Consider the following 13,535-nt stretch of genomic DNA (forward strand, 5'->3'; position numbering starts at 1 on the left):
AATTTCAGGCCAAGGAGGAAGTGGTTTGATAGAGAAGTCGTATTAAATGCTATTTCCACCAAAGGCTTTTCATTCGGAGTCTGCTGTTGGATTTAGGCATGTTCCAATCAGCCGCATTGGGATCTAGACATGCGGAAGCACGATTCGTCTAAAACCTGATCGATCTCTTGGGGCGGGGATTCCTGGACAACAATGTTTCTCGGGGTGTTGTTTACTCTCCGTGATCTTCACCGTCTCAGGGGATCTTGATACAAGTTTGAGTTAGAATGGCCAATCACAAGGAATATATGAGTGGCATTTCTTGAGATCCCACCGGAGATTCTGTAGCTCATCTGCCAGATTGGGACGGTGAACCATCTTCACTCAGACTTTGGTCCAGATTCGTCATTCGACCAGCTTGAAACTTAATCCCTCAGTCGCAGCCTTATCCCATTGCATGTAGGTGGCCTGCAGGATAAGCGATCTGCACACAATTTTCCGCTTTTCCCCCCGAAGTCTCTCAACTACATGAATCAAAAAAGGCTACAAAAGCGTCGATCTTTGTTGACTGACTGGAGCCCCCGCGCGTCACGCCTTGAGTTTGAAGTCCGACCGCGCTCGATAGGGATAACATCTCGTCACTTTTCCATATCAATCGTCGTCGTAGTCCACCAGTGTGATCAGCTTTGCGTCGGCAATCCCATTTGAAGAGGGGTCGGCATTGGGTGCGTGACTCAACACATTCGTTGTCCAATGAGGGCAACCCCAAGAAGCGATCTGTGGGAGAGTGAATTCATTGACCGTGATGCGGACGGCTGTTCAACTTCAATCCTTTGGTGTGAAGCATTGATCCTCGATAACTCAGGGGCAAGGACCGTAAAGTACCCTGGGTGTTTTGGACTCCATGGCGTTACCCGACGGGTTCTAGACCTAGTCAGATACCCAGTTTCCACCAACCCTTCAATAGCCAGACGGGTCACGCGAGCGATGTGGAAACGCACCTAGTTCACATTGAGGCTAATGCAGCATTCATCCCAGAAACCGACACTAGCGATGACGATTCCGAACGCATCGGGTGCCGCGTTCCCACCTGGCATCTGGCTTGCCAAAAGTCATGAATTTTGATTATTTTCTTGATTCAGAACATAATTGCTGACCTTCTCGTTTTGGAATACCGCTGGCGTTGTTTCGGGGTTATGCCAGATGGAGAAGGAGAAAATCCGGTTAGACAATCCGTCAATTTGGGATGGTTTAATTGAGACCGATCAGCCTTAAAGCTTGTGTAATATTAGCATCGCTTGACGCCTGTAGTCCAATTTTCATTTATTCCATTGTTTTGGTGTCTTGCGATGCCTCGGCATGAGAAAAGGAGATCGGAGTCTTTGAAGATCGACGAGCCGGATACCGATGTCCAATACCTAGTCTTTTCAGAATCAGATAATCGGATTGCTCTGCGGAGCCACGATCAGGCTGCGCGGCGGCTTCGGATATATCGCAGATGAAGAGTCTGTGTATTCCCATGCCGATCTCATGGGCCCGTGTGGTTCTGCTCCAGCATTGGGGGACGGTTGAACTAGCTGTTTCCACCCCAAGTCCCGAGACAGTCTAAGATGGGCGGGAAACTTAGCGTGTACTAAGAGAAATCAACGTACGAGTCTTCCTCGAGGATGTGCGAATGAATTGTGGACTTGCCCCCAAAATCTTAACTGGGACTGCAAAATGGATGGGTGTCGCGGAAAGCGGGCAGGCGAAAGCTCCTCAACTCGCGTGGCCCCCCACAATCCCGCTCCCATGAAGATCGAAGCGATTGTGACCTTGATTTGCGGTGACACAATTCTCCAGGGCTGACGATGGTTCAAGGCACGGTTCCATTGCAGAATTGGTGCGATTGAAGATTCGGGCAAAGCCCCCATTTCGAAGATCTGAGGCAATTAAATGGAGGTTGGTAAATATTTGGAAAGGTTACAGTTGGTGGGAGAACTGATGATGCGGCATGACTCGGGTTTTGGGAGGCAAATGCGGCAATGAAGATTGTGAATTCCAGTCAGGCTGGTGACGTGCGGGGGGCTAAGACTGAGTCGCTCGAGGGACTTCAAACCTGACAGGAAGCCAAGCCAACAATGCCCAGAGAAACTTCAGTCCACTTCAACCAAGAGAAACATGATCAGCTTGCGTCAGCATGCCGCTTTCAATGTTTCGTTGTGTTGCAGATCAAGGACCAAAGTTGCTGGCTTCGTGGTGTGAGGTCGAGGGCTTTGCGATATAAGCAACTCATGATGGCATCTCCTTCACATACGACCATACCCATCGGAAAACTCGGGATCCCGTCCGCTCTCCCATAGATAAGCTGATGAGGGACAGAGTAGTAGTCGGGTCGGTGACGACCGGCGAATGCCTGTTGTTGATTTTTGATGGCTTCGATTTTCGACGATGTTTTGGATGGCAGGCCAGGCAGGGTGGATGATAGCCCGCCCACCATCGTGTGTCATGGGAAGCGCACCAACTCCGATTGCAACCGTTGCAACCGTTGCAACCAGGAGTTGAAGAACATGCCCAACCGAACTTCGGAAGATCGGCGTGGGATTGGCTGAACGTGGTGTCACTTGTCAGTGCTGGTCCCATTGAGAGTGGGGGGGGGGGGGGCCCCTTAAAAAAGGANTTGGGGGGGGGGGGGGGGGGGGACCCTTGACAAAGGACGAACGTGAGGAGACGGGGTGATGGAACCGCTTTTCGTACTTCGCAAATTGGTTTGCCCAACGGATATTCAGAGCCCGAAAGAGGAAAGATTTCCGTACGGCCCGCAATATAGTCTACATTGCACGGCTCGTCAGATCCGTTTAAAGCGAATCCTTTGCAAGCATGTTACCTGTGCCGGCCCCTTGTTTCACTAAAGTGTTGCCCCAGTCTTCACCTGCCTCCTTAAGACAAGCTTGTTTCCTCCACTCTCGTTGGTCTGCAGAGTGCGAGAGTCTTTGCTCAAAAACTCCATGGGTTCGCCTCTGGGTCTGTTGAGCGGCAACCGTCTTGTCTCTTCATGACAAGATGGCCGAGCCTCTATCATCCTCCGCTGCGGCTGGGCCGTCGGCGTCACCACCGCCGAACGGCGGGCCTCCCGTTCAGGAAGACTTCGTCTACAGCGCAAGCCAAGCCCGCGCAACCGTCGCATTTGGCGCGATTGTAACAATCATCACCACGGTATCCGTCATCGCCCGACTTTACACACACAAATTCGTCATTCGAAGGGTTAGGGTAGACGACGCTTGGGCATTGCTTGCTTTGGTACGACGACTATCTCTCGATTGGTCGCACCAGGTTTATTGACAAGATTTCAGCTGTGTGTCATTGCCGTCAACGTCATGCAAAGTGTCTTCACGATGCGTTATCTGCCTGAGATGACATCCATGATTTCGAATAATGCAGGCTCCAGGGTATGGACCATCTCTCCATGACCGAGCCGTAGCCTAACCTAATCGATAGATCCCATACGCAACCGCAATTACTTACAATTTGGCTATGGCCTCGCTCAAGATGACGTTCTTGTTCCAATTCTATCAGATCTTCAGAAACGTTCGTGTCATGAGAATCGTCTACATGGTGGCGATCTTCGTTGTTGGAGCTTGGAGCATCACCCAGATCCTTCTGGCGGTGTTGGTCTGCGTTCCCATCCAGGCGAATTGGAGTCTGGACGTCGAGGGAGTCGTGTGTCTACCGACGTTCGTATCGACGTATATCAACGCTACAGGAACTATGGTGACGGATGTCATTGTGCTGTTTCTGCCCTTTCCGACTCTCTGGAGTTTAAAACTTCGCGGACGCCAGATCTGGGCTGTGTTCGGCGTCTTCGGAATTGGCGCAATGTAAGTTGATTCGGTTCCCATTTCTCCTGTCTATCCATGACTGACCAGTGACTAGCGTTCCCATAATTTCCGCCGGTCGTATCTGGAGTCTAGGGCACGCGCCCCCGAAAGGCTACATGAGCACCTCGTGCTGGACAATCGCAGAAATCGGCATCGGCGTCACCACCGCATCTCTTGCAACAATTCGTCATCTCCGAGACCGCCGAGTAAACTCCTTGTTGTCGCGAAGTCTGCCAACGAACCGACGAGATTCTTTTACGGAAGGAGTCATGTCACAGGACCCCGCACAACAGTTCTCCCATCAACGATCCGGAAGCGAGGTGGACTTGATTGGGGTCAATCGGACGGGAACGAGCGGCTCTCTGGATAGCAATTTCAAACTCTTCGGCAAGAAGAAAGGGCTGCCGCCGTCAGCTTTGGGCGCCCAGGACGACCAGACGGACTTGACGCTGAACAACAAGGGCTCAACAAAAGTCAACATCACGTCGTTTCGGAGAAAGAAGGAGATGCCGATGTCCGAGGGTGCTGCGAATTTCCTTGGAGAGTTTGGAATTGTGGTTGAGAGGACGTGGGAAGTTCAGGAAATCCGTATGGAATAGCGGTGCTATGTACGGTCAGATATTGAAGTAAAAGCTAATGAGAGTAATGATAACTATCAACAAATACTCTGAAGGAGAAAATTCAGAGTACACAGGCCATGACTCTTGAACCGTATCTTCCCACTCTCTCGCAACGCGCTCATCGCTGGGAGCCCATACAAGGGACGGCAACGTATCAACATTTAAAATCAGACCCTCGTCTTCGAATGCACCTCTCACTTCAATAGTCCCTGGTGTGCTGGTGAAGAGAAGCTTAACAGCTGCTGGCAACCTTTCACTGACCATTCCTAATAGACCGGCCAAAGCATCGAAAGCATCCATCTCCTCTCGTTCGTAAAGCACGACGTTGTCTATGAGAAGAACGAGGGGGATAGCGTCTGGAATCTGAAGAACCAGGAAGTACAGTAAGCGCAACAACTCTTTGTCGTCGCCAGCCTGCAAGAGGTTGAAATCGATAGCTCCAGTTGTTGTTATCGAACTCAAGTCATTTTCATGTCGACGCAGAAGCTGGTCAATGAGGCTGCAGAGCATGGAGCCACCACCCACTGGGCTCTCATCCGGATCAAGATGGAGACCACAAAGCCATATGAGAGGTATGAAGTGTGGATGACCACGTGACATCTGTGACATGGATATACAGAACACAGACAGGGGCGATAGATCAGCGATCGTTCTCGGGAGTCGCCCATCCCAATGTACCAAAAGCTTGGTTGAGTGCGGTGAGGCTATCCAATCCTGAAACAATCGGTTGCTGACAATTTGCTGTGCATGGGGGCGCTCCCGAGACGGGAAGTCCGACGCCTTGCTCAACGCGAAAGATTCATCAATGTCGGCATTGTGGCCTCTCAGCGTTTCTTGGAGCATTTCCTTGGTGACAACCCATTCCAAGGCTGGTTGATTCTGTGGCCGCGGAGGCGTGTATGGCCCCCAGGTGTGCTGCAGCCCTGGTGACGTACTTCGCAGAAAGGTGTTTTCCAAACGCAGAGAAGCCACTTCTACAGCAAGACCTGGTTTCACATTGTCAGAAAAGCCGCGCTTCTTATTCCCTCGGAAATAACTTGGGTGTACCTCTTTTTATTTCCTCCCGAAGCTCTCCTGAATATTCCATCGTGTTAGATGAGTTCCACTTGATATACAAGACAGAGCAATTGACTAATCTCAATTATGACAACCAAACAACCGTTCACATACTGTCTTTCTTCTGCGTATGGCCATCAAGAAGGGCCATGACGTTTGTGTACATCGAAGCCATCTTTGTTTGCACTTCGAACTTTGTTTTCTGATTGTCGTGATGAACCTTCCGAGATGAACCTTCCGTGCCAATCTTATCGTGTCTTGAGAATCTTTGAGCTGTTAGCTTCATATATACCTATAAAACATCAACCCATTGAGGAGACGGAATTAGACTAACAAGGAGTACAGAAAATTCACGTATAGCAATAGAATGAGGTATAGTGGGGATTTAAGCGTGAGAGAAACAAGAGGAAATTTTCCTTTGCCCCGAAAGCAAATCTTAGTTTCTGATCCTATCCCGAACACAATATTGGCAAAATATTCTTACAGAGGCGCGTCTCAAATTGATAAGATTTTGTAGTTTCGGCTACGACCCTTTCCACTTTTTGGTTAATGGTTTGCAGACTTTGTACCAGGTCTGATTCGTAGTAGCTTCCTTGGCCTAAGGTCTTGCCGAATCGCACAACTAATCATGACAGAACATAAGGTCAGCAAGTCGAGCTGGAGCATTGACGTTCAAGACATTGTTCAGGTTTTTCAGTGAGGTAACTTGCTTGGTTTGCTGAGGAAGAACCCAGTTAATCGCTCGATAGCTTCCAACATCGAAATTGCGAGACTTAAAGAAGCTTTCTGTATGTTCCTATCGCCCGGATAGACCGCCACAAGCAGTTCAACATCCGAGAAGATGGGAATGAGGCCATCAAGCCCCTCGGAAGCCTGTGCGCGAACTTCTGCTCCTTTATTGACAGCCTCCTCAAGTTAGTAATGGTACTTGCTCTTTGACTCACACTGATGTCTTACGTCTAGAAGGAGTTGCACAACTCCCAAAGTCGGAGTCGAGAACACCGTATCTGGTACTAGTGCCGACACACTCCCCACGACTTCTGACACCACCGAAGCGTTGTCTGCTGCGCTTCTGCGCTTCTCGCGGAACCAGTCGACTCGCACCGGCTAAGCTCAACTGGATCTCAACTTCTTGTCTAGCATGACTTCTGCCGAAGAACGTGCAAACGCCGGAGAGAGTCCTCCGGCCATCGGAAGTAATAGAAGCAACATTAGAAGAACAGCTTTCGACCGGCTCGTTCTGGAAGTTGGGCATAAGTCCATGATCGAATCTTCGATATCTCAACATTTCCGGGACAAGGAGTCTAAAGGAGGACCTCACGAACAAGTCGATGTTGTGAAAGGGAAAGATGAGAAGTATGCCCCACTGGATCATCTTCCATTCACTCCTAACCATACATGTAGGGAAAGGGCTAATCCTTCTACTTCACGGAGCTCCTGGGTAGGGAAAACCTCGACCTCAGGTGAGCTAATCAGGAACAACTCAATCCAGATTTATTCTAAATGTCTATTTCACAGAGGGGATTGCAGAGATGTTTGGAAAACCACTTTTTCAAATCACATGTGGTATGTTTTCTGAGATTTGGCCTAGATTGTGTTACTTGCTGGACAGGTGACTTGGGGACTACGGCAAAGGAGGTTGAACAGACTCTCGAAAGTAATTTTGCTTTGGCTAACACATGGGGGTGCATTCTGCTTTTGGATGAGGCAGACGTATTCCTTGCCGAGCGAACCAAAGAGGACTTTGTAAGGAACGGACTAGTGGCAGGTACGCTGGAGCATTCTGTTCAAAACTATCGGATCTAACCTTTTTTTCAGTCTTCCTCCGAGTGCTTGAGTACTACTCCGGCATTCTCTTCCTAACGACTAACCGAGTGGGTGACTTTGATGAGGCTTTCACTTCACGCATCCACATGAGTCTCTACTACCCTGAATTGAGCGAGAAGAAAACTCTCAGGGTGTTCAAGATCAATTTGGATCTGATCAGGGAACGTTTTGCGTTGAAGGGGCGACATATAGACATCGACGGAATGGAAATTGCCGCTTTCGCCACGCAGCATTACATCAATCACCTCAGCGCACGCTGGAATGGTCGCCAAATCCGCAACGCCTGTCAAACTGCATTGGCATTGACCGAATACCAAGCTCATGGCGGGAGACACGATGCCATTATGAAGCCGGATGCCGTCGTCAACCTGGCTGTCAGGCACTTTGAGACGGTGCGCGACGCGTATCTCAAGTTCGCTGAGTACATGAGCAAGATCTACGGAGCCAATGCTGCTAGCAAAGCAAAAGAGGACAGACTAAGGGCCATCTTGGTTGTTGAAAATGACAAAGTCGTCAGCGACACTCGCGCAGGCGGCCGGGTTGACAGGAAGGAAGCATACCGTCAATCTCAAAGCCCCTTGCAAATGGTTGGCCTCCGCCAGCACGACAGTCCTCGAAATCAGCATGCGCAAGGCTATTCTCAATCAAGCTATCAGACTCAGCCGACCTATCGAGGGCCGCCTCAAGGCTACTCGCAACCCCAACCCCTAGGGCCTCCACCGCCTGACCCTTACAGAACGTCAACACAAGCGCATCCTGCTCAGTATCCCAGCACTCCACCTAGCCAGACTTATCGCGTCGCTTCGGCTCAGATGCCAGCGCAAGGCGGTCAAGTCACGGGTGGTCTAGGAAGAAGTCCGAGCAGCTCATTCAAGGCTCTCAGACCCAGAATCAGTTCGACGATCAACGAAACCAGAGGTTTTCTCAGCAGCAAGGAGCTGAGTCTCAGAGGTTTGAACAGGACATTCAAGACATGTACGTGATGTCGAACCAACCTGATCTTCGTCAGGGGCCCGCAGGTCATTTGACTCCAAGCCGAGGTGGTTTGGCAGAGATGGCTTCATCTGATCAGAATTGGAGGCAGAGGAGCTCCGGTGTTGACCTTGGTATGTCAGCTAGCTTCGACAGGGTCCCGCGAGGAGGGCAGTAGAGTGCCCAGGAGATGATTTTCTATGTAGATACAGCCATACAGAATGCTCATCACGCTGTTCATGCTTAAATTTCTAGATTCCTCGGCTAAAGTCATGACTTGCGCTAGCGGACAGACGGGTTAGCCCAAAGTCTGATGCACATCTATGAACTCGTTTGATTGGTTATGCAAGTATCATGAACGGTAGTACCACCAGCGCGTGCAGCTTTGTGCTCATTGGTTGCAGTCGTGCGGCACAGAGATGCGGTGTTTTTCGAGGAGTTGCCTGCCTGGAAACGACCTTTCTGTATACTACGTCAGCAAAGAAATCAGCCGAGCAAACATCTTCTGTTCAATACTGATCACGCACCGGATCCTCTCCTAACTATAGGTACTGAGACTATGTTATGCCAAGTCTGTTTGAATGGCCTTGAAGGCTTCCGAGACCCTTCAAAGGTCAAAAGAGTCGGATACAGCGACGAAAATGAAACTCCTGTGCTCACGTCAGACCAAGATGAGATAGCGAAAGCAGTTGCCTCTCCCCGGGTCAACGTGACAAGATCTACGTATAACGGAATGAAGCTATATCACTTAAGCTCTGAAGTCGAGATGTACGCATTCGCACATCATCTTACTAAGACGTCCTGGTTACAAGCAAAGTCTGAAGGTTGTGAGATTTGCAGGATGATCGACTGCGATGAGCAGGTTGGAGATACTGCTAATGATGACGGCCACGGCTCAACTTTCTCAAATCCTGGTTTCTTTACTACCTTCGTCGTCAAATTGGAAAAAGCAAGACATGATGAAGGGGACACTTTTATCATGGTAGTATGGCAAGGCGCACAATCGAGTTCAACCCGCTGGAAATCTTGTGTAGACGGTAAGACTGAAGAATCGGCAGGAGTATATTGATGTTGACTTTTGAGCCGATAGAACACCAGGTTAGTCCCTTCAACGACTTTATCGGACAGTCCACAAACGACGAAGCAACTTGGCGCGTTGTTGAAGATTGGATCAGTAATTGTGTTGAAAATCACCCCAACTGCAATTCTAGGTCGTTGCCAGACGGAATAGTCCAGCAAGATTTCGCAACAGAGTCTTCAAGAGATATTTCGGAAACGCATCGACGAAAACTACCTTCTCGACTCCTAAAGCTCGAAACGGTCGGCCAGCAGAGAACTTTCCGCTTGGTTACAAGGCAAGAGATTGCAACGCGAGCCAGCTATGCGACGCTCAGTCATTGTTGGGGAACTAAGCCCTGGGATAGGAACCTGATATTGAATCAAACCAATCTGGCGACCTTGTCAACCTCACAACCCATAGCCAATCTACCAAAGACGTTTCGAGAGGCCTTTGTCGTACTGGAGAGGCTTCAGCTCGAGTACCTCTGGATCGACCGCTTCTGCATCTTCCAAGACTCTGAGGAGGACTGGCTTGCAGAGGCATCAGAAATGCATAACGTTTATGCAAGCTCCATCATTTGTATCTCGGCATTGGGCGCGGAAGATGATGACGGGGGGCTATTCTTCTCTCGTGATCCGCTCGCCGTCAGGATTCCGGTGGTCAATATACCTATCGGCGAGTCAAACAAGCCCGTGCCTCATGCTGGAGAGATGGCCATGGCCTACATCAGAAACACAGACTCTCAATCTGCTGTGCTGTCTAAGCGTGGTTGGGTTCTTCAAGAAAGGATACTGGCTCCTCGGGTTCTTCACTTTGGGAAGAGCCAGGTGTTGTGGGAGTGCAATACGTCCGTCTCCTCTGAGGCTCAGCCAAAGTTTGACAAGTGGAAGAGCGTTCATGTTCTCCTCGCTCATCCCGATATCAGACCCAAGTACAAGCGACGGACTGTGTGGAAGACCACTATTGGATACGAGCCGCCGAGCTTCGAGAACCCAATCGACTGCATCTTCATCGAATGGTACCACATTCTTGATTATTATAACGACTGTCATCTCACCAAGAGTGACGACAAGCTTGTGGCAATATCGGCTATTGCAAAAGACATGAAAAAGCATCTCAGCCATCTGGGTGAATCATCAGTCTATCTCGGCGGTCTCTGGAGATCGAGGATGCCGCGCAACTTGCTTTGGCAGGTTTCCAATCCGGCAAAACGACCGGAGCGGTATCGAGCACCGTCTTGGTCCTGGGCTTCCGTTGATAATGCATCTTGGTTCACGTACCATGAGGGTTATTCGTGGTTCCCAAAGCGTCATAGGGTATTGGTGTCTGTCATTGAGGCTACAACGACTCCTCTGACATCGGACGATACCGGCCAACTACAAGGCGGCAGCTTAACTCTCAAATGCCGGTTGCTCAGAGCTATCCTTGCTAAGGGGCCTCGAGACGGACAAATTGGTGCTGAAAAGCTCGAGACTATTGAAGGAATTAGAATTCATCACCAGCGTGAGAAATGGGCTGGGTACTTGATGAGGTTCGACACCGTCGAGGACGAGCGTTGCAGTCCCGTTCTGTTCGTGCCTGTTCAGGTCGAGGAAGACAAGGAGAGTAGGGCCGACGAAAGTCGTATTCGCGGAAATTACTATGGTTTGGTCCTCGAAAAGTCTGGGAACAGTTACAAAAGAATCGGCAAACTCCGGTACGATATTTATGAGCCTACGCTGGGGTCTTGGTTTGATGACATCGATGTTCCATGGGGAAAGATTACCATTTTATAGCACGTTTCAATACTATAGAGAGATACTTCTTCACTAGTAGGATGTTTCAGCAGCAATACGATCGACCTTCAAACGTTTGATAATGTGTCTTGGTCTTTGGCTTTGGACACCTGCCGCCTTTACTTTTTGAATGCCGCCCTACTAGTCTCAAACATCCAACTTATCCGTCTGTGAATAGCCTTTATCCCATTGAGCTTAGCCATCATCCCTGCTTTTGGCCTGGTTGTTGCCCTCGTTATGATTTCTGTTACATTAGTTATCTATGCATTTTGTACCTGCTCGTGTAGTCAGAGTAATCCACTGCCACAGGTGGTAAACATTTTCGTTTCAAGGTTAACAGTTCAATTGATAGAAGACTAAAATCGAGATATAATTAGACTAAAGACGAAGAGCTCAGTGTGTTAATGATCAGAGGATCGAGGAGTCTATCAAAGATACCTTGCTCAAGGAAAAATCAGCGCAAGTATTAATCGATCTATAGCGTCACATTTCTGAATACGTGAAACCTTCATCATTTTAGCACAGGCATACTTTACTTCGGTTATCCGGGGTCCCGAATGTGCGTATGAGAGGAACTTGAGCTAATTAGCTTCCAGCCTGTTCTAACCTGGTGCGCCCTGTGGGTTTCATGACTAACAATACAATGACTGTATCCCATGGACCGGATGTGCGAGTGGACTACAGCAAGTGCATAACATGGGGAGTTATAGCCAATCAGAAAAAATTTATACGCCTTGCTGGCTAACGAGAAATCTTATGGCTAATAGAATTTGGAGAAAAGCTGGAGGGGTGGATGTACTGCAGCCCAGGATTAATGAGATCTTGGCTGCTAGCTACGCCCTTCGTACGACAGTTTGTTAACTAAATGCTCCACGTCAAAGCTTCTTAGTAAAACGACTTGAAAACTTATATACACTTAAAGCTCACCCAAAGTACATGCCCTTGCAATGTAGTTGCTTGTATCAGAGCATTTACGCTACATCGTCTCTTTTTCGAGCGACTTGTCTTTTATCTTCGCCACAATTGCAACCTACCATGCGACCACTTCTCAACTCAGCGGCAGACGCCATCGGCTGCACACCTCTCGTGCGTCTAGACCGCATCACGTCCTCTCTCGGACTCGACGGAACTATCGTTGCCAAACTCGACTACCTAAATCCTGGAGGATCGAAAAAAGACCGTGTCGCGTTCGGCATCATCGAAGAAGCAGAGAAGCTGGGCACGCTCAAGCCCGGACAAGCCGTCGTCGAGCTCACGAGTGGCAACACAGGAACTGGCCTCTCGATCGTTTGCGCCATCAAAGGCTACAGATTCATCGCCGTCATGTCCAAGGGGAACTCCGTCGAACGTGCTCGCATGATGGCAGCCTTGGGCGCCGAGGTTGTGCTCGTTGACCAAATGCCTGGTTCGATACCTGGACAGGTTTCAGGCCCGGACCTAAGGCTTGTCGAAGAGAAAGCGAAGCAGATCGAAACCGAGCTGGGGGCATTCCGTGCTGACCAGTTCACACGCGATGGAAACTGGTTGGCGCACTACGACGGAACTGGCACGGAGCTATGGGAACAGACCAACGGCAATCTTGATGGCTTCGTTGACTACGTTGGCTCGGGAGGCACTTATGCTGGTGTGACGAAACGGCTCAAGGCTTTAAACCCATCAAGCAAATGCTTCATCGTTGAGCCCTAGGGGGCGGCTGTTTTAGCTAAGCAGCCAGTTTCACAAGCAGAACATCCTATTCAAGGAGGAGGCTACGTGATGCCTGACCTGGTCTACCTGAAGGATGTACCTGTTGATGGCTACATCCAGGTCACTGGCGATCAAGCAAAGCAAGGCGCCCGGCTTTTGGCGATTTTTGTTGTTATTGTTATTCTATTTTTCGACGTTAGAGCTATGCTCAGATCGCTCCCTAGGGCATATATTATATAGGGTAAGCCTATATATCTATAAATCTACTATACACTATTCCTACTCCTTAAATATAAGGGTCTGGCTACTTAGACTAGAAGGGCTTAGGGATAGTTTAGCTAAACTAAGCTAAAAGGATAGAGAACCCTATAGAGATAGGGTATAAAACCCTCTATAATAAGGACTTAGTAAATATTTACTAAAAAATTAGAAAAGAAGATCTTAAAAGAAATAAGTAAAAATAGTATAATAATATTATACTTACTTTTTAAGTACTTCTTCTATTAATTTAACCTAATTATAATCTATAGCCCTTAAATATTTTTATAATTCTTTTACTTCTATTTTATTTTAAGAAAATTAATAATAATAATAGTACTATATACTTAAGTAATACTTACTAATTAAATTAAAGAACTTATACTTAGTATTTACTAAATACTAAATAAAATAGTTTCTATAAACTTATATAGAGAAAATAATT

At 48.6% G+C, this 13,535-nt stretch overlaps 4 protein-coding genes across 4 annotated transcripts; 3 read left to right on the forward strand and 1 right to left on the reverse strand.

The window, feature by feature from the left end:
* Window positions 1-3,021: 3,021 nt before the first annotated feature.
* On the forward strand, window positions 3,022-4,435 carry GCG54_00013526 (uncharacterized protein; the record flags this gene model as incomplete). The annotated part of the gene is made up of 4 exons (XM_045413378.1): window positions 3,022-3,258; window positions 3,312-3,407; window positions 3,457-3,836; window positions 3,892-4,435. The coding sequence occupies 4 exons, from the start codon at window positions 3,022-3,024 to the stop codon at window positions 4,433-4,435; spliced, it is 1,257 nt and encodes a 418-aa protein (XP_045266350.1).
* Window positions 4,436-4,450: 15 nt separating this feature from the next.
* On the reverse strand, window positions 4,451-5,687 carry GCG54_00013527 (uncharacterized protein; the record flags this gene model as incomplete). Its single annotated transcript, XM_045413379.1, has 2 exons — window positions 4,451-5,442; window positions 5,627-5,687. 2 exons carry the CDS (start codon window positions 5,685-5,687, stop codon window positions 4,451-4,453), a joined length of 1,053 nt encoding a protein of 350 aa, XP_045266351.1.
* Window positions 5,688-6,653: 966 nt separating this feature from the next.
* Window positions 6,654-11,146, forward strand: GCG54_00013528 (uncharacterized protein; the record flags this gene model as incomplete). Its single annotated transcript, XM_045413380.1, is given in 5 exon segments — window positions 6,654-6,975; window positions 6,989-7,078; window positions 7,125-7,280; window positions 7,331-8,314; window positions 9,534-11,146. The coding sequence occupies 5 exon segments, from the start codon at window positions 6,654-6,656 to the stop codon at window positions 11,144-11,146; spliced, it is 3,165 nt and encodes a 1,054-aa protein (XP_045266352.1).
* A 1,035-nt stretch (window positions 11,147-12,181) lies between these two features.
* GCG54_00013529 (Cystathionine beta-synthase) lies at window positions 12,182-12,832 on the forward strand (the record flags this gene model as incomplete). Its single annotated transcript, XM_045413381.1, has 1 exon — window positions 12,182-12,832. One exon carries the CDS (start codon window positions 12,182-12,184, stop codon window positions 12,830-12,832), a length of 651 nt encoding a protein of 216 aa, XP_045266353.1.
* Window positions 12,833-13,535: the final 703 nt, after the last annotated feature.

Source organism: Colletotrichum gloeosporioides (genome assembly GCF_011800055.1).
Source record: "Colletotrichum gloeosporioides strain Lc1 chromosome Unknown consensus_31, whole genome shotgun sequence".
Lineage (NCBI taxonomy): Eukaryota > Fungi > Ascomycota > Sordariomycetes > Glomerellales > Glomerellaceae > Colletotrichum > Colletotrichum gloeosporioides.